Source organism: Numida meleagris, chromosome 11 (genome assembly GCF_002078875.1).
Source record: "Numida meleagris isolate 19003 breed g44 Domestic line chromosome 11, NumMel1.0, whole genome shotgun sequence".
In the NCBI taxonomy this organism is placed as follows: domain Eukaryota; kingdom Metazoa; phylum Chordata; class Aves; order Galliformes; family Numididae; genus Numida; species Numida meleagris.
Genome location: NC_034419.1, coordinates 19,568,229 through 19,591,430, shown reverse-complemented (window position 1 = coordinate 19,591,430; position 23,202 = coordinate 19,568,229). Strand labels below are relative to the sequence as shown.

At 49.6% G+C, this 23,202-nt stretch overlaps 3 protein-coding genes across 4 annotated transcripts; 2 read left to right on the top strand and 1 right to left on the bottom strand.

Moving 5' to 3' along the window:
* On the top strand, positions 61-3,603 carry MBD4 (methyl-CpG binding domain 4, DNA glycosylase). Of its 2 annotated transcripts, none has more exons than XM_021409937.1 (7): positions 61-219; positions 436-1,178; positions 1,679-1,753; positions 2,068-2,202; positions 2,438-2,587; positions 2,889-2,992; positions 3,364-3,603. In XM_021409937.1, exons 1-7 carry the CDS (start codon positions 164-166, stop codon positions 3,439-3,441), a joined length of 1,341 nt encoding a protein of 446 aa, XP_021265612.1. In that variant the 5' UTR covers positions 61-163; the 3' UTR covers positions 3,442-3,603. The 2 variants fall into 2 exon arrangements, with proteins under 2 accessions (XP_021265612.1, XP_021265613.1); XM_021409938.1 differs by having other exon boundaries at positions 168-306.
* RPL32 (ribosomal protein L32) lies at positions 3,935-5,831 on the top strand. The gene is made up of 4 exons (XM_021409941.1): positions 3,935-4,090; positions 4,723-4,823; positions 5,103-5,284; positions 5,656-5,831. Exons 2-4 carry the CDS (start codon positions 4,728-4,730, stop codon positions 5,783-5,785), a joined length of 408 nt encoding a protein of 135 aa, XP_021265616.1. The 5' UTR covers positions 3,935-4,090; positions 4,723-4,727; the 3' UTR covers positions 5,786-5,831.
* LOC110405036 (cullin-associated NEDD8-dissociated protein 1-like) lies at positions 6,191-23,053 on the bottom strand. Its single transcript, XM_021409932.1, has 15 exons — positions 22,892-23,053; positions 21,087-21,230; positions 19,589-19,743; positions 18,582-18,705; positions 17,690-17,946; positions 17,037-17,142; positions 16,222-16,370; positions 13,873-14,165; positions 13,097-13,238; positions 10,413-11,921; positions 9,963-10,058; positions 9,106-9,275; positions 8,834-8,998; positions 7,839-7,946; positions 6,191-7,639 (listed from the first exon to the last, which is right to left on the bottom strand). Exons 1-15 carry the CDS (start codon positions 22,957-22,959, stop codon positions 7,412-7,414), a joined length of 3,714 nt encoding a protein of 1,237 aa, XP_021265607.1. The 5' UTR covers positions 22,960-23,053; the 3' UTR covers positions 6,191-7,411.

Below are 23,202 nucleotides of genomic sequence, written 5' to 3'. Positions count from 1 at the left end.
CTCCCGGACGCCCGCCGGACCGCCGCGACGGCAGGGGGCGCCCTTCGGCTGGGCCGCGAGGGGCGTCACGTGATCGCGGCGTCCGGAAGCTCCCCTTAGCGGGGCCGCCTCGCTCTGGAGCGGTTTCTATGGCGACGGGCGGGCGGGAGACGTCAAAGCAGGGATGGAGCGAGCGCGCCAGCGACGCGCGTCTCCGGGCGGCGGGAGCGGCGCGGGCGGGTGAGGTCACACGGGCGCGCGGAACGGGCGGCGTCCCGCAGCTCTCCGCCGCGCAGCCGCGTATGCTCGTGGCGGGAGCCCCGTCCGGTATTGGCGCTCCGGGCGGTCACGGGAGGCAGCCCCGGTTCCGCCGGCTGCTCCTCCGCCCGGCGGTCTCGTCACGGGGCGAGCGGGGCCGGAGGGCTCGCTGACAGCTTCCTGTTCTTTCACCCCTAGTGCTGAAGGAATGAAGCTGCGATCGAAGCGGGCCCTTGCGCAGCGCTGCCGTTCCGCCGGGCGGGCCCCGGGAGGCGCTGGTGCTGCAGCCCCGGCTGGGAGCCGCGCGCGGGACGGCGAAGGGGACGGAACGCGGAGCGACCAGCGCGGCCGTGCGCGGGGAAAAGGCGCCGGGTCCGCTCTGCGCTGCGGGGATCCGATCCTGAAGGGCGTGGAAGCGGAGGAGTGCCCGAACGGCGCCGAACCAGAGGCAGATGGAAGAGGCGTTCGGAACGGCAGAGTCAGAAGGAGCTCCGCGAAAAGTAACGGAGGGAGCACCCAAAGCAAGAGGCGGAGAAAAGCGTGTAGCAAACAGGAAACGGAACGCGTTCAAAACAAGACGTCCTGTAAAGAGACAGACGCGTGTGTCCCGGAGGGCCGGGGTGCGGGCGGTCTGTGCGCAGCCCCGGGGCGTGCGGGGACGCGGCAGCATCGCGTCGTTCCCGGGCCGGGCGCGCAGCTGGGAGCGGGCTCAGCTCCCCGGCAGGAGCGGCTGCAGAGCGCGGCGGGTGCGTGCGAGGGAATGGGCTCTGGTGCAGCACCTGCTGTGCGAGCCGAGGAGGAAACCGGCGGATGGAAAACAGGGGAAGAGAGAGGCCCGGGGGATCCGGGGACCCGGGATTCTAAATCTGACACCGAAGCAAATGCTGATGCCTTGCAGCCTTGTGACAAGAAAAGCTTCACAGCAGTTAAAGTACCACAAGGTATAGATGTGTTTTTAAGCAGAATGTTATTCCCACAGGGGTACTCCTGAACTATCCAAAAAAAAGTATTTGGTTTTGGATCAAGCGACCTTTACATCTCTCATTTCTGGAACTCTTCTGCTCCCTTTAGCTGCACAGTGTAATCGACTGATTAACGTTCACCATCTTCCCTGCATTGCCTCTTCAGTGTTGTTGCTGTGTTGGTCTGTTTGCTTCGTGAAGAAGGCTGTAGTTGTAGCTTCTTTCATGAGGTAGAGTGTGGGGACGGTGTTTAACTCTTGGCTGTCGTGTGAACCTGCTTTCTGAGGCTGCGTTAGTCATAGTTTCTCTTCATAAGGTTTTTCTCAGATCTGAAATGCAGAAGAACATATTGATGTTATGCATTCCTATGTGGAATCCACATATTTCCACCACAAATTAAAGAGGAAACGGTCTGTGAGCCATGACTGCAAAATATGTGGAGTTTTCCATTTTAATATTGAAGTATTATTTCTTTGCAGAAGAATCTGTCCCACGGACACAAGTGGATAGGAGGAAAACGAGTCCATATTTTTCAAGTAAATACAGTAAAGAAGGTAGGATATTCCTTAGGGAAATAATTCCTATTTTATGGGGGGGAGGAATAAGGTGGCTCAAGATGAAGTGATGCAGGAAACATGTACGGGGTACGCATGCAGGCAGCCCTCCCTCGGGTTGCAATGTAAAGTACGCGTGTACCCTTGCAGTTTTGTAAAAGAAAGTGCATGAATTGCCAGTGCTGCGTCCACGTGCTGTACACACAAAGATGAGCCTGCTTCAATAGTTCTTTATTTTTAAACTTTTTTCCTCTAAATAGGTAATTCCATCCCTTATTACCCAATGCATTTCCCCATTTTGCCTTTGTATACAGCTCCCAGCCCACCTAGGAGGAAGGCCTTCAGAAAATGGACTCCTCCACGCTCCCCTTTTAATTTGGTCCAAGAAACACTTTTCCATGATCCATGGAAACTTCTCATTGCGACCATATTTCTCAATAAGACTTCAGGTAAATGGAGTAATACAGTTTCGTGTTGCGTAAATGTTGGGTGGTGATATAGGATTGAAACAGCTGCCATTTTTTTGTCATTAATGGAAGAATAAATACATATATTTGTGTTGATGTAAAAAAAAAAAAAAAAAACAAAACCCACCAATATTATTGTATCCTTTGCGTTGGCAAAAACCATGCATAGTCAAAGCAGAGAATTACCTGCACAGTTCACGATGGTTTCTTTGACCAGGTAAAATGGCAATTCCTGTGCTCTGGGAGTTCCTCAGGAAATACCCTTCTCCCGAAGTAGCCAGAACTGCAGACTGGAAAGAAATGTCGGAGCTGCTCAGACCTCTTGGCCTCTATGCACTCAGAGCAAAAACTATCATCAAGTTTTCAGGTAAGTTTTCACGAGTGTGTTCGTGGCATGATCTAAATCCCACTAGCAAGAAAAGTAGTGTTATCACAAAGCACTGTTTGGAAAATGTCTTTCCTTGGTGAGTCTTGGTGGTTTGTTTTCTGCAGCTTTGGGAGATGTTGGTTTTACGCGTGCAAAACTGCTGATCAGATTGTCTTAACTGAGTAACTTCTGGTGTTAACTTGTAGCGGTTTTATCTAAAGTGTTGCCAAGTGCAGGCCCCGGGCAAATCCTGTTCTGCTCAGACTGGGCCTGCGTGGTGAGGGCTGTGCCTGTGTTCCAGACGAGTACCTGAGCAAGCAGTGGAAGTACCCCATCGAGCTGCACGGAATCGGGAAGTATGGGAATGACTCCTACAGAATCTTCTGCATCAACGAATGGAAAGAGGTGTGCAGTGCTGCTGTTAGTGGGGCCCAAGAGGGGCGTGCTGGCCGTGTGCACCTGGCCTCTCCTCCTGGTGCTGTCACGTATGCACTCACTTGGATTTAAAAAAAAAAAAAAGCGATTCCTTTTTTTTAATCTTTGATTAGTTGAATTCTCAGAGTGCATCTTTTGCAAGTCTACCTCAAGTCGAGCCTTACTGAGCCACGTGCCTTAGCTCACACAGGGCAGGGCTCTGCCGCTCTAACTGTGGCACCAGGGCTTGGAAAAGGGCAGGTTTGTGAGCTGGGAGGGGAAGCAGCTTGGGTGTGTGCTTCAGAGCTGGGAGGTGTGTTAAGATACTCTAATAAATGTTAATTGCTTTTGTTGTGTTTTAGGTGCAGCCGCAGGACCACAAGCTGAACATCTACCACACGTGGCTCTGGGAAAACCATGAGAAGCTGAGCGTGGACTGAGCGCAGCCGTGGGCTGTGTCAGCGGGGGCTGTGCAGCCTCAGCGCTGTGCTGCCCATCAAGTTCTTGGTTTATATGTTGGTGTGAGACATCAAACTCAGGTAATCACTGTAATAAAATGTTCAAATGCTTTAAAGGTTTTTAATAAACGTGTCTTAACTTTCCGTAGCATCTGTTCCTGTAAAGCTCCCCTTCTCCCGTTACACCGAACGCGCCGCCCTCAGGCGCTGTCCTGCTGCCCGCGCTGCCCCCCCCGGCCTCGTTCCGCCGGCACGTGCCGCGCCGCCAGGGGGCGCCCGCCCGCTCAGCGGGCCTGGCGGAAGCCGCGTGCTGCCCGGCCCTGAGCTTCCTGGCGGAAGCGGCGCCAGATAGGTCCTGTCAGCTTTGTAGTGAGCGCCCAGATCGGGACGTGGAGGAAGCACCGAGCCGTTCTCCCGAGACGCCCTCCCGGACGCATCCCACCAGCTTCGGCTCGGGGCTCCGTGTGACCCCACGAGGGGCGGGTGCTCGCTCCCGGTGCTCACTCCGTGCGTACGTGGCGCGGCGCTGACCTGTCAGTACCGCCCGGCTCTCCCATAAGCCCCTGCGCGCGGCTGCCCCTCCCTCTCTCGGCGGGCCGTGCCGCGCTGTGCGGGCGCCATCGCATCGCAGGTGAGTGCCATCCGCCGCCATCCGTCCCGGGGCTGCCCGCCCGGCCCCGCCGCCTGCCCCGGAGGCCCTCCGCGCTGTCCCGGGTGCGAGGAGCCCTGGCGCCGGGGCCTTCCCGCGGCCCACAGCCTGGCGGCGGCGGGGCAAAAGGAGCCGGGCTCAGGCGGTGCGGGCCGGGCCGCGCAGGGGCCTTGCGTACGTCGCTTCCAGCGGCGAAGCGGGGCGCGGCCTAAAGGCGGTGCTGGGCCGGGGCCGCTCCGCCGCGGGATCCGAGCTGGGCGAGCGCTGGGAACGTTCCGTCCCTAAAAAGAGCTCTGCCCGCTGCGGGGCCGCTCTGGAACCGGGACGGCCCTGAGGTCGGTGGGCGGGGGAGCGGTGCATCGGGAACGGAGCGCCTGAGAGCGTGGGCTGGGGAGCGGACGGCGTGCCACCTCCCAGGATCGCATCTGGGGAGCTCACGGTGCTCTGCCAGCTTCGGACACGGGAGGGAGAGACACTGCAGAGGAACACCCATTCCCTCCCTGGCTCTGTCAGTGGCTAGGGGGTGGAAGATACCCTGCTACAACCCTTGTTGGCAGGGCACCGCGTCGCCGCTGTGTCATACAGCTTTTCTCATCTCGCTCCGTTTTCCACAGCCGCCATGCCTGCCCTCCGGCCTCTCGTGAAGCCTAAGATCGTTAAGAAGAGGACCAAGAAGTTCATCCGCCATCAGTCCGATCGCTATGTCAAGATCAAGGTAAAAGCTCACAGAAACTTGGTTATAGCAGGGCTTCCGGGATGCTCGGGTCTGTGACTGCCCGGGGGGCTGGCGATGAATTGAAGTGTAAGGGTCAGGTATTGCAGCCGTGGGCTGGGCGGTAGTGCGGGTATGAGACCTGCGGGTCGTGCTACAGCAGCGTGGCACAATGAATCTTTTTGTAGGTTGGTTTTGGCTCAACTTGTTACCTCGGTGCGGGCATTCTCAGGGCGATGCAGTTTTGTAACTGAATACCAAATGCTTCCTACATTTCTTCAGCGCAACTGGCGGAAACCGAGAGGTATCGATAACAGAGTTCGCAGGAGGTTCAAGGGCCAGATCCTGATGCCCAACATTGGTTATGGGAGCAACAAGAAGACAAAGCATATGCTGCCCACTGGATTCAGGAAGTTTCTGGTCCACAATGTCAAAGAGCTGGAGGTGCTCATGATGAGCAACAAGTAAGTCCCCAGGATTATTCCCTGTCCTTGCCCTGAGTTGCTGCAGTTATGCTGTCAGCGCTGTGGCTGTGTGCTCCTGTGCTGCCCATCCCATAACAGCGCTGGGGTCAGGAGGTGCGGGTGGGAGACCTGGGAGGCGCGCAGCTTCTGGGAACACAGGCGCTGTCTTGGTTGACTCGGCGCTGCCGTGCTGCTTAGGGTGGTAGTGGCAGTGCTGGAAGGTGTATGGAGAACTAAGGCTGTCAGACCTACGTCTGTGGCTTGTTGTGTCTGTTAAAGCTCCAGTCAGCAGGATGGCCCTCACTGCTTGGCCTGCACTGCTGTCACGCACTGGGTAGAGGCAAGCTTAACACACGGTCTGTTCCCCGCAGGTCATACTGTGCAGAGATCGCTCACAACGTGTCTTCCAAGAACCGGAAGGTAATTGTGGAGAGAGCAGCTCAGCTCGCCATCAAGATCACCAATCCAAATGCCAGACTGCGCAGTGAGGAAAATGAATAAGCTGGCTTCTCCATCTGGGATGTATTTAATAAAGTGTAAAAACAAACTGATCGGTGTTGTCAATGACCAAAGGGAAGGATTGGTGCGTAGCCTGTTTCTGAGGGCTTGGCAGACAGTGCTGTGACTCCACTTGCACCTGCAGTTGTGCTGACAGTGGGTGTGCAGCAGTGCACTTTGTGCATCTCTCGCTCTTAGCGGGGTCTTTGCTTCCTTCCAGGTGCTTGTGCTTCAGGTGGTCTGGAGCCATACCCTACTTCTGAGCATGCTGCAGGGGCAGGAACTGACATCTTAGTGGAGGCTAAGAAAATGTGCAAGCAGTTTTTCCCTTGTTGTGTAGGCTCCTAGGAGAAATGCTAGCAATGTAATGCTGCTGTGATAAGTAATGAATTCAGGAATGAACACAGCTTCGGAGGTACGTTTTTTTATTTTAAGATGCCACTCAAACAGGGTGGATGTTCTTTCACACTGCACTATAAATATTTTTCACATCAACCACTCTTGTCAAAAACGAGAAATGAAAACTTAGGACAACTCCATGGCTATAAGAAGTGTGTTGTGGTGCCCTTAATTTGTTGTTGCATATTCTCTTAAGGCTTTTCTTCCCCCATGCAAAGCAGTATTTGAACAAAACACCTGCTTTAGAGGTTTTAAATGACAGAAGAGTTACTGTGGACTGTATGTTTCATCAGCTCTGGCTACTGAGATTCACCTGTGATAGTGGAGCACTCAATATGAGCTTCCCTCCAAGTACGTGCTGCTGTGCAATTCAGTGACCAGAATTCGGAGCAGATTGGTGCTGTGGTGGTGGTCACTCAATACAAACACTGAGCTGCTCCAGGTGGGAAGACAGGCCACTGCTTAATGCAAAGGAAAGCTTGGTAGATGAATTGTATTGTACTACAATCCCATTGTCTCTTTTGGAAGGCAGCCTAGTGAGGTATTTTGCAGGAAAAAGCTAGGAAAAAAGGTATTGCTGAAACACTGGAAATAGCCAACGAGCACACGTCCTATGAAACTAGCCCTGGAGAAAGGCTGGGCTGTCTGGGTAAGAACAATCCAGCTGCAGCTTGGGCAGCTTTGCTCATGCAAGTCTCCTTCCTCTTTCTGACAAAGGTCCTATGCTTATGGTGTACATCACTACCTAAAGACACACAGATTTTAGCCATGTTATTTAGTGAAACAATACAAATACATCCTTCAGGCAATTTGGAGTAAAAAGTGCATGTGCAGTGGTTAAAAAAAAATCCAAACTTTTAAACTATTTCTCTTTGTACTTCAGTAGGGAAATACTCCAGGGAGTGGTTTCCATTTTTCATGGCATCATGCTAAATTCAGATTGCTTGACATACCCCTTAAAGGCTTGCTGAAACTTAGCATCCACGTCTACTCTCCTCCCTGCACAGGAGCGACACTTTCCTTGATCTCACATATCATGTTAAAATGCAGCGAGATCCCTGGCGCCCACGAGAGCAGCCAGAAGCAGCTATTGCTCCTGCTGGCACCCACTGACTCCCAAGCAGCTGCTGCACCAGAGACCAGCTTGATGACATTCTCACTCGGCCCACCTGTGACGTATCTGTTGGTTCATGCACGGTGAGGCAGGCGATGGAGCACGTGGGCACAGCCTTAGCTCATGTCCATCGACTCTGTAGTGGGCAGAGCAGCAGTATCTTTCTGAATACTTTCAAAAAGCGACGCCATTTCAGGACTGGATCTGATTTGAGAAGAAAATTCAGCCATCGCTGGGCTTTTCTCTGCTTCAGGGATGGTCAGGAGAGCAGCTACTGCTCTCATTGCTGATCGCTTCAATTCATCCTGCTTTTCAAACTCCTGCTTCACTGAACCAGCTTTTACCTAAAAATCCAAAGCACAGTCTTGAGTAGGGATTAAGAAAAGATGAGACAGGCACAGCACTGAACACATCTGCAGACACGGGAGTGAGATCATTCTCTAACCAGAGGAACTTGGGGAGCAGGTTGCTCAGAAGTAGTAGCAGAGGGCTAAGGGCACGGGTGGCGGAATGCACCTGCAGCATGAGCCACTCTGATCTCACCTTGGTGGAGCAGGTTGCCCGGAGCGGTTCGATCAGTCGCTCGAGCCTCTGCAGGACTGCATTAGGACAGAGCGCAGACAGCCGAGCCAGCATTATGAAAGTCAGCATCTAGACAAAGGAGGAAAGATAAAACGTGCTGCTTCACTACACCCTTCAGTCCCCTGTCCCCAGCATGGATCCCATCTGCAGAAGGCCGTGCTCTCGTCGTGCCTGTGGTGCCACACAGGGTGCAGCTTACATGGCACCTGTACCAGATTGGTTTTCTCTGCACTTGTGTAAGGGGTTTTGTTAAGAGTTTTGTCCTAAGTAGAAATGCACCTGCTAGCAGCCAACGCACAAGAGCTGCCCAGCTGGACTTGGGTCCCAGGTGTCCTGATCTCAGGTGTCTGTGGAGTGCTCAGCTTTTGAGAGAGAGGCTGTGTTCACCCCAGCAACTGCACCACTGCCGTACCCCTTCTAAGCGGAGGTAAATTGAACAGAATGAAAAGGAAATAGTGCTTCCTATTAAGCTATGAGATCATCAACAATGTTTATTTTTTTAGTACAGTATCGCCCGCCACATAAGCAAGTGACAACCCACAGGTATTTCAGACTTCGCCAGATTTCCTACAAAACCAGCTACACTAGGGTAGCATTTTCAAGGACACTACAATCAAACTTCACCCGTAAGATGCTCAGACAAAAGGCTGCAGCTGTAGCAGACACAGAATGTGCACTCCAGGCTGTGGTGAAAAAGCTCAATTTGTGCCCTGGCTCCCAGGGAGCTGGATAACATCAGTTACTTGGAACAGGTTGCCCAAGGAGGTTGTGGATGCCCCGTTCCTGGAGGCATTCAAGGCCAGGCTGGACGTTGCTCTGGGCAGCCTGGTCTAGTGGTTGGCAAACCCTGCAATCAGCAGGAGGGTTGAGACTAGATGATCTCTGAGGTCCTTTTCAACCCAGCCCACTCTATGACTTCTCTGTCCTGCAGCAGTTTTGGCAAAGCATCTACCCACCTGAATATCATAGTGATCCTTCAGTCCATCCTCCACATGGTTCAGGTACTCATAGATATCCAGCCGGTCAAGACAGCTTTCCAGCAGCGTGTACATGCATTCAAAAGCAGCTTTCCTCACGTCAAGGCCATCATCCACTGTGTGTTTGAAAGGCCCCATTTCTACCTTAAACAAGAAAAAAAATACAGCTGTAACCTACCAGCAGACAGCACAACAGCTTCACACACACGGCGTTGCTGCCGTACCGCGCTCAAGACAAACTAATGACATACCTCTCGGATGAGTTCTCTTCTGACCTTTGTTTCATTATATAAACTGGGGAGAACTGCATTTAGCAAGTCCCGGATTAAAGAAGGTTTGTTGTGAGCAGCAGAATTAAACATGGCTAAAGCCACACGTCGAACATTCAGGTCTGAATCCTGAAGAGTTTTTAAGAAGTTACCTGTGGGTTAAGAACACAGCAGACAGTGTTTTACAAGTCCACCAAGAAGCAATTGTAACTGACACATACTACAGTGTATTTTTGATGTAGCTTGGATATATCTATGGCAAAATAACTCTAGGGGCATGGTCTAACAGACATTAGAGATGCTTTCATTCAGGATACAGTAAAGGGGAAGAATCGCGACTTTTCTGCATCTGGGCCTAAAAATAAACAGCAAAATTCTAGCTACCACAGACCTTCCCTTAAAGTCACATCAGAAGGTTCAGTGTTCAAGGACAGCGTTCTTTTTTCTTGCTTGGATCTACTTTGCTCAAATAAGACCTCTCTGAAACAGAAGGCCTACTTTCATACAACAGATCCGGGACGGAGGCTCCCTATAAGGTACACGGCCATTTTAATTCAGGTTGTGTTTCACAAGATCTTGTCTGTGTAGCGCTTGTGTCCTAAGTTTGAAAGCAGAGGGAACTTATGCTCCCTAACAATCTGTCACCAATGGAATATGCCCGAGAGCAGAGAATCACAACATTTAGCGAGGGCCCATGTGACAGTGTTCCACCTGAATGCCAAAAGCAGAGAAACACAGCAGAAAAACAGGTGAGGTTCACACAGGTGTGAAAAATCCATGAGCTGTTAATGAAAGCTAACACCTGCACCTGGCTCACCCTGTGATTTTTACTAGCTTACCAATGCAGCCTTTCAGGAGAGCATCAATAGGTTGAGGATGGTCTGCAATTGTGAATTTGACTGCAGTGACCACTGTACTCCGAGCATGTGGAGAGCCTGTGACAAAGAGGGAAAGAAGAAAACAGTGACAGAACAAGAGACAAAATCATCACTTTAACTTTGTAGCACATATTCTGCTCTCAGTTTCATGAGGCATACATTGAAAAGAGAACCGAGGATTTGTTTGAACAGCCTCTCCCAGCACCATGTCCACGTTCAGTCCCTGTTGCTAACCACCTCCCGCACCCCATGCAATCCAGCACTCCTTGGAACCCCTCACAAAGATCCCTTCTTTCCTTCTCACCTCTCCAGACCGGCTTTCTCCCCGCAGTACCCACCAGTGGTTTACAGGAGGACTTTCCAGCAAAACAAAGCACCACTCTATCTCAGCACTGCTCTTCATTTCATTACCTGATGACAGCTGTTTTTTCAGCCGAGGCAGCAGCTCAGAAGGATTCACCAGAGTCAGCTTCCCCAGGCATTCAGCCACCACGTTGCGTGTCCCTTCTTCTGAGCACTCGCAGTGCTTAAAAAGCAGAGCCCAAATATCCTCCACATAAGGCTTGAGGCCGTCAGCTGGGGAAGAGCTAATGACTTCTTTTAAAGAGTGCAGCAGCAGGTACTGTCTCTTGGGCTGGCTTTCAATCTCTTTCAGCATGAAGGGAAGATACTCCTTAAGATTTCCAACACTGATGTTCCCCAGTGCATAGGAAGCAGCAGATTTCACCTCTTCGCTGGGGGAAGTGAATGCTTGCAGGATGACAGCTTTGAGCTCCTTCTGAGCACTCGTAAGGTTCGTGGTGCGCCCCATCTCTGCCAGCGAAAGGAAGGCCAGCACCTTTACAGCAGAGCTGCATTTGGGGCTTTTTACATCCTGGATAAACTGGTTCACTGTCCCAGGGGCTTCTTTGGGGCAGGCTGAGGAAAGGGCTGCCACGCACTTTGCAGCAGAATAATACGCCTGTTTGTGTAACACTGGCAATTCCCCAGATGAACCTGAGGAGTAAACAGGTGCAGTCAGCTGCTTCATCAGCTCCGAGTAGCCCACAGTGGCTGCTTTTGTCAGAACCAGAGCCTGGAAGAAGTCTATGATAGCGTTCAGAGCCCCTCCTTGAAGCAAAGGCGAGTGGACAAGCTGAAAGATTTCAGCAAGAACGGAACCAGTGATCTTGGAGACGCAGGACGGATAGCCCTTAGCTAAAGTAGTAAGGAACGTGATCGCCACCTGGGAAACGTGCATGTCATTCTCACTAATTAAAGCAGGGAGCTCTGTGAGAACAGACTCTATCATGGCAGGCTTAAGGCTGTCACTGTAGTTCTTCACCAGAATATCCAGCGCGGCCAGAGTGCTCAATTTCAAGGCACGTTGATTCTTTCTCAAGAAGGAAGCCAGAATGGGGAAACCTTCCCCTAGAATAGGTCTTAAGTCTATTTTAAGTGGAGAACTGGCAATGAGAGTCAACGCTTTAACTGTTGTCAGTCGGGTGATTTCATTTTTGAGCCTCTCCAGAAATATCTTCAAGGTTGGCTGCAGATCAGCGCTTAAGTGGTCTCCCAGATTGTAAATGATTTGTCCCATACAGGAGATAGCACGCTCTTTTACTTCCTGGTCAATGTCAGCTGCCTTCAATCGTTTCAGAGTACTGGGGAAAAGGTCCTTCACATATGGCTTGGCATCAAAAGTGCAAGGTTTGTCCAAAGGCCTGATAACCTTCACAAGCTGCTGAGCGACCAGCAGAGCTTCTGACGTGATCTTATAGAAGGGGTCTCCAATACAGGCCACGACTGGAGGTAACAGGCTTTTGATATGAGGATGAAACGCCTCTGGCTGGTGGTTGCAAAGAAGGACGTGAAGGAAAGACAGTGCGTCAATTCTCATGTTGGAGGAGCTGGATTTATCGGCCAAGGAGAAAACAATGCCTGTGCAGAAGAGACAAGAATGAATGCTGTCTTATTTCAACAAGTGTTTTTTATTGGGAAAAAAAACCACCAAAGCCACTCTCAGAAAATGGGCACGATCTGAATCTGTTTTCTTCCCTCTCCCTGCTCGAAATATATTTACAATGACGCAGAACCATTATCTTTGCAGTCTTTCTGCTTTCAAGGAAGTAGCAATTCAAACATAATTGTTCTTTGTAGCAGTTGTGGGTAGCTGGCTACAAAAACTTTTTAAAATTTAATAAGAAAAGTCATCCTGGGCTGAGATAAGGAGAGACTGTTATCAAACTACAAATAAGAATGACAATATTAAGACTAGGAAAATCTGGTCTCAGCAGGCACTCCACGCAGCTGTAATGTCCCTTTTCGAGTTTTTCCTTTATTCTTCTATGGGAAGTCTTATGACTTCTTTTATGACTTCTGTTAGTATTGCCAGCAACACAGCTGTGGATCATTAATAGACTGACTTCCTTCCTAGATGTCACACACTTCCAAGTCCATTTTCTGACTTTATCGGAAACATTTGCAACGCTGCTTGCTATCGCTGACGTTGTGCTTGGCTTTCTGCATACAAGCTTTTTGCAACTCACTGATTCATAAGAAAGAGGTACGTGGATTGGGCACAGGAGCAAGCACAGGAGACTTTTTATACGTTTACTATACAGTCACTCCAAAAGCCGAAGCAGACCCTCAGTACTACGAGCCTTTCAGCAGTCTGGGACACCTCATGAACTTACAGGCAAGGAAAGCTTGGTGAAAAATGTGAGGGAGCACATAAAATGATCGGTTAATATGAATATATTTTTTAATGCCACTACATTTTGTAAAAGAAAATGTCACTTGTAACTGATCTCAGCAGGCTAGCATGTAATCCCAGCTAATTTCACAGGAGGCTGGAACATGCCCTGCTAAAGACGCCTCCTCCAGGGACTGTGGAAATTAAGCTGATATTTTTATCCTGGCTGTCAATGGTAGACAGAACTAAGGACTGACCTGGGAACTGCTTAGCGTATGAACACGGAAAAGAACTTGACATGTATGCCTTGAAGCTGAACAGAGACAATGTACAGGAATAAAACTTGAACGTGCAGGTCAGGAGCACACGTGTTGTGATATAAACTAACGCAGACAACCCGCAGATCGTGGACAAGCTTTACCAGGCACTAGTGCAGGGATGTGATCTGCCAGGCAACCAGGAAGAACATTGGCCAGCTCCGTCAGGAGGCTGAAACAACCCTGTCTTGACTTGATGCTTTTGTCTTTGAGCTGCTTGTGCAAGGCCTTGACAATGTTGGGAACCTGCAATGTGGAAAAACAAACCAGAAAGAAACACATCAGTCATCCCAGCATCCAGGGCACAGAGCTGTGTTACCAAAGCAGCTTGCTCAGCTGAGCCAGAACACTAACAGCACAGCAAGAAAACTGACAGGATTCAGCAAGAAACAGTGGAATTGTTCATTAGAGAACAAGACTAGGAAAAGATTACAAGACAGTGCACGTGAAGAAAAAATACATGAACTGATGAGCTGGAGGGGACTTTATTCTTCCATATTTTACAAACAGAATCTGAAGCAAACCTTTCTGATGTTGGTATTATCCCCTAACACAGAAGCTTTAAGAAATGCATCAAAATCATCATTTTAGCCAAAGGCTAGCATGTCCTGTACAGTCTAAAAACATGTCAGAGGCTGACCCAGGGGGACTATTGCAGACAACGGAGTGCTCTTGCACTGGCTCAGCTCTCACTCCCAGGAATGGCAGAAAACAAAGGGTGAACTGCTAACCCTTGGGATCTGGTACCCCCTGGTCTGCCCAAGGGCTCCTTCAGCTAGCTATGTTCTCAAGCTTGACTATTAGGCACATTCATCAGTGGCACACTATCTACTTCTCTATTGCTTTCTGCTGTCACCCAGCTCACCATCTCCTCACGTACCTGGTTCTGTAGCATTGTCAGGGAAACATCATCTTTGCCAGAGTCATCTGAAGCATGCAGCCAGCTCTGGATGGGCAGCGTTTGCTTCAGCAAGGAGATATAAGCACTGAAGATGTCAGCTTTGACATTCTCCTCTCTCTCCTTAAATCTGCTTATCAAAACTGGAGAAAGGGTTTTGTAGAAGTCCTGAAGGAGATCATGCCTGCTGCTGACAACGGCCTCCAGGCACTTTGCTGCAGCCCTGCGGACTTTCCAGCTGATGTCATCATCATCGCTGTACTCATCATCGCTTTCTGGAAGGAAGACAAAGGAAAACAGGGTGCGTTGTCAGGAGCAATCAGGAACAGATGAACACCTGATGCCTCAGTGTCCCCCTCTGGCTGACTAAACAAATAGGGCACCTATTTGTAACTCACACGTATCAAGGAACATGAAATTGTCCAGAATAGCCTGTCCCTATAGACGTCACTAGAGACAGCAAAGCAATGTGACCCAGGGCTGCCCTGTGCTGATGTGAGTTCAGATTCTTCTGTTTCAAGTCAGAGCTGACAGAACAAACCTTAATATTACTCCACTTACTGGGGAAGCCATGTCAGCTCAGGCATCAAGGCTTTTGTTTTGAAGAAAGAATGAGGTTCTCAGATTTTAAAGGCAGAAATATGTAAATATTTGTCTTAGCAATCCCTGAATGGGACAAAACAGCGTAACAATTTACAGTGTTACTGGCAGAACAACTAATGTACCGTCCATGAAGCCTGCCCAGATCTTACCCCGATTAGTATGAAAGTAAACAAACACACCCTCCTTTCAGGGAACCTCTTCTAACTTTTGCTCTTAGCTGCCACACTTCACACAGCTAAAAATAGAGACGTTACGAAATGCTGTCTACAGCTAAAAGACTTTAAACGTACACCTGCTATCTGACCAAGGCTCGACATGCACCTGAAGCTAAACAGATTCAGAAAGTAAACAGAAGACCCCTCTTAAGACAGTATCAGATTGCTTTCACTGGTGACTGAGATGTTTCTAATGGTGTCACTTTCAAGGGTTCAGGACTGCAGCTTTGCTTCTTTCTGCTACAAAGCAGTAAAAAATAGCTACGTTATAGTAAAAACAACGGTGTGCCTACAGTATTTGTAGGCTGAGTTAGGTTGAAGTGAAACTGTTATATTGAAATGGCAGCCTTTCATTCATAACAGCAGTTAAGCATAGACTCCCCATTGCAAGAGAAAGAAGCAACCAGTCTCACAAAGAGAGGCAAAAGAATAGCTTCTATAGCCTCTGGGTGATTGCAGAGTCAAACCTGCCTGCGTGTTGTTTTCAGGAACAGTGTATGTCTAGGAAGAAGCCTAGCAGATGCAGAGACAAGAAGCAACACAGAAACCAAGTAAAAGCTCTACTTTGACAAACCAGCAGGGTTTTTACAAACCCTGGAAGAGGCAGGGGCTGCAATAGCCTGGCAGCAAGGAAGTGCTGTTTGCTTGCCTGACCTCCCGTGTGATCAGGGAAAACAGGAGTTTGTCTTGAAAATAATCAAGACTACATCAAAGATTTCTGATGCCTCTTCTAACCCAAGTAAGTTACTAGAGCTGGCTGCCTGGTTAAAAAAAAATAATACTGCACAGCACCCCAGCAGATGCAGTAAGAAACCCATAGGGTAACTGATAACTGCTATTTTTAGATCTCCTTGTAACATCTCTCTTTTCAAGAAATACCATTTTCTTATGATCCCAGTAAGGAGATATCTAACTCGCATATGCCTAAATCTACTAGAGCTAAATTATCAGGAGAAACAGGAATCTGGGTTACAGCTGATTCAAATCCTTGATGTCACCAGTGGAAGCTCAGCCTTCAGAAGACTCAAAACTGACATCTCCCCTCGACTAACAACCCACGTACATCAAATCAGCTGCTTGGAGCCAGAGTCTGAGGTCTGCCTGGCAGGCTGCAAGCAGCACTGGCATGTCTGAGAGCACAAGGGAGTGCTTCCAACAGTCACGATGTCAGAGCTGCTGCTCCTCAGGATTTCTAAGCATCAAGCTTGGCTGCTTGCTGTACACGCTCCAAGATACTACTACTAAGAGTCAGCAGGGACATGAAAGGCAATGCTTCCTTCACCTAGCTCTCTCATAGCTCAGAGTACTAGATTCTGTGCTTTCCCTGTTGCCTAAGGCAGGCAGAGATCTGAGGTGCTTGTTATCACCACTGGTAAATTAAAATAACCAATTCAAGAGAAGTGACTGCCTTGAGACAGATCATAAAAGTAACATCCCAGAGGCTGAGAGAGCAGGAAGGGGAGAAATGTTAACCAGTGTTTTGCAGAGCACAGTCATCCTCACAAGCAGGCACCTTGCTCTTCACCCTCTCCATTTTCAGTTTCCATCCTCTCTTCCTCTTCCTCCTCCTCATTGTCATAGTTGTAGTTTGGGTCAAAGGTGATGTACTTCAAACACAGACTCATCACATTTGGGATGTGAGGGTCAATTTCTTTTGGGCACCTATAATGACAAACAAAAATCCTAAGAGTTAGAGCTAATAAAATGAAAAATAAGCAATTTAAAATATTCAGCTAACATCTCAAAAGGGTCCCAAAACACCTCCCAGACTGTTTAAGCATTTTGTTAACATAAGTTAAATCACATCTCCTCCTTCTCTTACTGTGCACGAAGCAATACCACATTCTCCTGGGGAGGATGCAATGCTTTCTATAAGGAAAAAAAAATAAGGAAAAAAACTAGCCATGACCACGCGGATCAGTCTACCCTTGTGGGAGAAAAACTCAGCAGCTCTGCAGGGCTGCTTCTCCAAGAAAAGCATTGAACTTCTGACCAAACATCAGTTCAGCAGCTCCTCTACATGGCCCCTCTTCTTGCCTCCCACTCCCTTCATGCACCAGGAACCCTCTTCTCAAGGTATCCTCCAAGGACAAAAAAAACTCCCAGTTCTGCAAAACCAGTACAGAAAATACACCCTTACATGTTAAGGTAAAATAGCTCATAAATCATGCCCAACTCTGCACGTGAAGAAGATATGTTATTTGTGAAGTATCTTTCCCCACAGGAATGTGTGTAGGAAGATACTCATCCCTGGACTCTGTAAGTAGAGATATTTACACCAGAAGGACACTGATGCAAAGGATAGTGCAGTTGTTCAAGGGCACCCACCTTCTCACAAAAGACTCAAACGCCTGAAAGCAGTACTCTCTCAACTCATCATCATCCACGTTACAGTACTGAACAATCAGAGGAATTATCTTCTCCAGATGTTCTCCTGGGAAAGACAAAGTAAGCAGTGGTAAAAAATCTCAGCCACCTGAGCTACTTCCTTCATGTGCCTGGCAGAGCATTGCTCACTTGGATCCCTCAGGCAAGGAGCCAGCAGCCCACCAACAAGCAGCCTTGCAGGGATTTTCAGTAGATGACCTCGGCACTTCAGTCATGGAAAGAGCTACGCCTAGAAATCTTCTAGGGCTGAATGTCAGCTCTGGCAGACCTTTCAGACATACTACCCTACATTTCTCCTCTTATTTAGAATGGGGTGAATCCATTGACGTCATTCACAGAGGCGTTAATTCAGACCAGGGAAGTGATGAAGATCTTGAGATGAAATGCACTATAGAATGGCAGCCAGAGGGTTCGTTTGGTGTCTCCTCCAACCCAAGTGTAGATCAATGCCAGATCAGGACCACAGAGGGAATCCCAAAGCACAACCCACTATCACGTCAGGAACAGATGGAACGCACTTCTTTTACCACTGAAAAAGAGCTGCTTTAAAATGCATGCATGTTTCCAGTATCGTTTCAAGCCATTTGTCCTACCTATGCGGTGTCCAGCCTGCCTACTGATGCCAGCAATGCACTGAATGTAGGTCCTGGTAGTTGAGGTAGACTCATTCTTCTTCAGCTCAGCAATAAGATGCTCTGTGAGCTCTGAGAAGATGTTCCCACTGCAGGTCAGGACGAGATGCCCCAAAGCGATGATGGCTCTTTTACGTACTGCCAACCTGGGGCTTGTCAGCTGAGGAAGGAGGCAGTTCAGGATGGAAGAATGGAAAGAGTAGAGCGTTCCCCCTAGCCTGCAACCAGCAGAACAAGATAGCATTTGAAAGTCAACATGTCAGTGGAAAAGCTCCCATGCCAGCAAAACATGTACAAACTCTTCAGCTATGAAGGGGAAGGGAGAGCAAAAGGGTGGTTTTGGCATCCTGGGTTTGAACATAAGCTTGTACTGTACAACACAGGGAGAGGTTTTTTGTCTTCATCATGGAGCAATTTGATTTTGGTTGTGTCCTTCTAGATGACCTGGGGTTTTGTCAATAATTTCCTCCATGCAGCTGACATATGACACTGTCACTCTGACTTATGTAACAAGAGAAAGAGGCAGCCAGGAAAAAAAATGCATGCGCAATCAGATCACAGGGCTAAAATAAACTTCCCTGCTTTGCCCTCCCTCGCCTTACATTTTTTTAAACAGAGCCTCCATGGGATCCATCACTACTGTTACTGCTATCGCCCAGCACACAGAGGCTCAGCATGCTGCCCCTCATCCCTGCTGAGGAATCTGCTCTGCTGAGACATTCCCCAGAGGCAGCCAACCCAAATCCTTCAGTTTTAAGCCCACATAGTAAGATTAGGGAAATACAGAAATCAAAAGCAAAGACACAGTGCAGCCCCTTGCTGTACCCAGCTGCCAAAGGAAATCCTCTGGTACCTGCTCAACATATCTGACAGGATGTCAAGAGCCTCCAGCTGCACAGACACATCCTCCTGCTTGCCAATAGCTCCCGTCAGCTGGGCTGTGATCTTTTTGCATACATTTGCTGTCATGGCAGAGCCTGCGAGAGAGGGATTTTTCCCATCACTTAAAAAGAGGTCTTCATGCTGATAAGAACAATTCAATCCTACACTAAAAATAAAATTTCACCACAGGAAGAGATGACAAGAACAGCAGTCAACCAGCTTTTGTTTGAGGCGGGGGACAGACATCGCCAGCAGCAAGGTGCCCCCAGCTGGAGTACAGCCTGCCAATGCTGGTGAAGGAGCTTCTCGTCGCAGTCGCCTTCCCAAATGGCTGTGCTGACCAGGCAGCCCCTGCTGTGGAACTCACAGAGCAGAGCTGGGGGGGAATTTTCTGACAGTATTTTTTTTTTTCCCCGTTTTTAACTTGAAAATATTCAGATTCAACACATCAGTGTTTTCTGCACAGAAAGAGCAATCATTCCTGTCAGCAATGAGAAACAGTTTCTCAGCTCCATGCTGAAATTTAATACCTTGCAAACTAATTCTCAGTCTCCTCCCAGCCTCTAACACGGGCTGGCAGCACAGCCGCAGCAACCTGCCATGAAGGAACATCAGACACGTGAGGTGGCAGAGGAAACTTGCATCCCTGAATGCCAGGTATCCCCTGAGCAGCAGAACCTCAGCTCGCACTGAATGCCTTAGGACTGCATGAACATAAGTGGATTTCTCTAAGAACTCAGATGCAGTTTCAGATGTAAGCATCCTCAGAGTGACCAGCTCAAGAGATTTCATGTCATCTCATCTCTACCCGTAGCGGCATTTCACCTTGAACTACCCTTCCTTCTTCCTTCATCTCTTGTCCTCCAGCTGCTGAATAAGGAATTTATAACTTTCAGGCTCTGACCCACTCATGTTCCTATTCGCAAAGGCTCTGATTCCCTTTTGCCTCAATCTGGCAGACAGGGACAAACATTTTACCTGTAGAAGCTGGTGGCAACTCAGAGATGACTGTTTTCAGTCCAATGCTGGAGATGTCCCGCAGCTGCTCCTTGTCCGATAACATGTTTGTGCACAGTGTATCCACAATGGTTTCTACCTGGTACTCCTTCACTTTGCCAACCAGCGGGCCCAGACTGCAGAAGGAGAGCCAGTAGGAATGAACACAAAGAGGGCTGCTTTCCCAAGTCAGGTTTTGAAACAAAATCAGGCTTAAGAAACTGACTTCCTAGCACAAATGCCAAATGGTTTTTACATGCATTTAACTACCTACTGCCCTCTGCCACACGTGTGGAAGCCTCCACTTGAGCCAAGGCTCAGAACTGCTATGGGAAGACCGTTCCCTTCACTCTGCACTTTTTGTTGTTATTACTATTATTATTACTGTTACTAAAACTTTTAACAATCTATGTTTCCTGCCTGTGAGTTTGTATTCAAAATTGTGCATAAAGTGTTTGACAGCATTTGTTTGCAACTATTTATTTTTATTTGCACCCATTTACAAGCTAATTAGTTAAAAAATGCAAAGTACTACCTGTATGGCAGCAAATTGCCTGTTACCGCTTTCCCTCTCTAACTGCTGCACTCAACCCTGAGCTAACCTGATGAATGCAAAAAGCACCTGGCTAACAGAATGCTCAGGAAAAGCACAGGTGAGTGGAAACACTGCACTGCATAGGAAATTCAGTCATTTTGACTCAGTGTACATCCAAGAAGAAAAGTCGAGCCCAATTCTCACAGCACCTCACTCTTCTGCAGTTTGAATGCGCTCGCCCACCAGAGGCAGAGATCTGTCCCTGAACCCCAGCAGTTGTGCTACCCCTCCTCTGTCACAAAACTGTCTGCTCGGATGAAGACCTGGGACCCAAACGTGTAGATGAATGCCACCAGGTATTACCTCTGGACATCTTCCTGCCCTAATCAAGAAGGCTTTGGAAGGATTTGTGCCTGAACAAAGATTCCTGACAGGTATGTTTCTACTTCCCATGAGCAGCTGCATTAAGGAAAATGCCTTCAAAGTGTAGGATTGAGACCCAAAACTCAATTGCTGTTTTTGAAGGGCTATACATGTCATCAGCTTAGTACCATCTGTAACAGTGACAAGGCCACTGGGAAATTCAACACTAGATTTCAAATTCTACTAAAGGAGAGGAGCTTGATGTCCCAAAATTTTAAACTGAGCTTCTCTCTATAGAAATAAAATCTTAGGCATGCTGTTATACAATTTGGTAAGACCCATAATACACTCAGCTAATTCTGAAGTCACCTACTGCTTGTACAAAGGCATCTGTATGCTTACCCTTCCTGAATCCCAACAGGAAAAGAAACTCGTGTGCAGCAAGTGAGGGAAAGCCCCCACGAGGGGAGGCTGGAGCAAGGCGCCAATGTTACAGGAACAGGCTCCATTCTAACACTTGGTGGAGTCTGTGACAGCTTTGTTATTGGCAACGAACATGGTAATTTCTGACACAGCTCTTACCACTTGACAGCGAGGTTCTGTACTTCCCCATTTTTGTCTTCCAGCAATTTCAAAAGCATTTTCACCACTTTTTTCTCACTGTCTTCATCTAGTTTTATAGAATCTTTTTGCAGTTCCATCATCAGGTCATTGGTGGCCATAAATCTGAAAGAAATGTAGCAGAAGTGGACTGGCTGATACACAGACACAAACGCATCTCCTTCTCTTGACAATCAGTTCTTGTACAAAAACAGATTTTCAAAGATTAACCTACAATCCTTTATACTCTAATGAAAAAGATGGTACACAGAACTGATACTTTCCGGCAAGAATAAAACTCCGAGAGAGACAGCTGGTGAAAAGGCTTTTGCTAAGAAGTCTATGAAAATAAGAAACAGACATTCTCTTCTAAAAATACTTGATAGGGATGGGGCAAGATTAAACTGAAACTGGCACTGTGGGACCTATTGTGCATTTTCTCTCAGTGCCTACATGAACACGGTTAAGTACACTAGAAAAAACAAGAGTGGTTTTTCACCAATTGTCAGGCCTAGGAAACCGAGCACGGGGTCTGAGAATGTGCCCAGCTGTGCTCTTCCTGACATATCTGGCAACGACGGCACGATCCCACACACAGAGAAGGCCTATCAAGCTCAAAAATGAAAAATAAAGTCATGACTTCATACCGTACCTTTAAAATTCTTCTGTACCTTAAAAAAAAAGCTCCTCTACACCTTATAGAAAGATCCTCTCTACTTTCGAAGTTCCGCAGGCTATATTTAGATCTCCACTGACTGTTCAGCCCACCCTCGCCCCTCTTATACCCCTCTGCTCCCTGGTGCCGGTACTGGTCCCCACAGCGGCGCTGGCCGCACATCCCACCTCCTTCCGCGCTCAGCTCCATCTCAGAGCTGCTTTTTTTCTGTTCCAGAGAAAAGGTACTGACATTTACTGCTGCTCTGAAGCATTGCCAGCCCTGAGCATTCCACGTCCTCCTCCTGATTCTTCGGTGTCCCTTTATTAAGGAGCACTCCTCTGCTCTTTATTCCTTATCCACCGCCCAATTAAATTTATTTGTATTTCATTAACAACGTAAGACAGTATTTGGCACAGATGATATTTCTGATTGCACTTTTCTCGCAAAACCAAGCGAGTATTTCCCGGAGGTCCGCCGGGGCCTCCGAGCCGCACCCGCGCTGCTGTGCCTGCGGAGGACGAGCATGACCAAGTATGGCCACCGGCCGGCGGGATGCAAGCAGCCCGGGGCCGCCGCTGTCCGCTGCGGGTCCTGCGAGGCGGGTAACGGGCACGGCCCGGCCCCGCGCTGGGGCATCTCGCCTGCAGTACGAACCGGCAGCTCGCTGACAAACGGCAGCCGTGCCACCACCGAGCTCTTCGCAAAGTACCACCGCGGGGCCGGGGCAGCAGCACTACCCCGGGAGAGGCCGGCTGCTCCCGGGGCACTGCCGAGCACGCCCTTCTCACCGGCCTCGTGACACCACGCACGGCACGGCCGGTACCGCCCGGCTGGCAGCGGGACGGCGCCGCGCTCCCGGTGACACCTGTCACACGTGCCAGCTTTAACAGCTCTACCGCGTTCGAGGCAGAGCTCGGGCACCGAGCCTCCAGTCCCGCGCCTACAAAGATTCCTTTCTTTCTCTACTGACATCAACAACGACAAAATGCAGCCCCTCTCGCCCTGCTCGGGAGGCGCTCCGCCTCCCGCAGCCCAGCAGCAGCAGGTCTCCACGCGCCCAGCGCCGGGCGACGACTGCCGGGTGGCGGAGACGGCCCGCCCGGGAGAAACAAGCCGCTCCGGCCCGCACCTGAAGTCCTTGTCGGTGGAGGTCATCTTCTCCAGCAGGTTGGAGATGTGGTACGACACGCTGGCCATGGCGGCGGGGCGGCACGGCGCCGGGCGCCCGCGGGAAGATGGCGGCGGACAGCGGGGCCGCACGCTCCCCGCGGGGCCGCCCCCGAGGCGGCGGGACGGGCCCCGGGGCGGCCGTAGGGAGGGGGCCCCGCCGACCCAGCCGGCTCCCGGCGGCGGCGTCGGGCCTCGGGCGGCCCCTGCAGGCGGAGCTGCTCGCAGACCGGAACGGGTCGGCGGCGGTCAGCGCTGCGGCGGCCGCAGGAA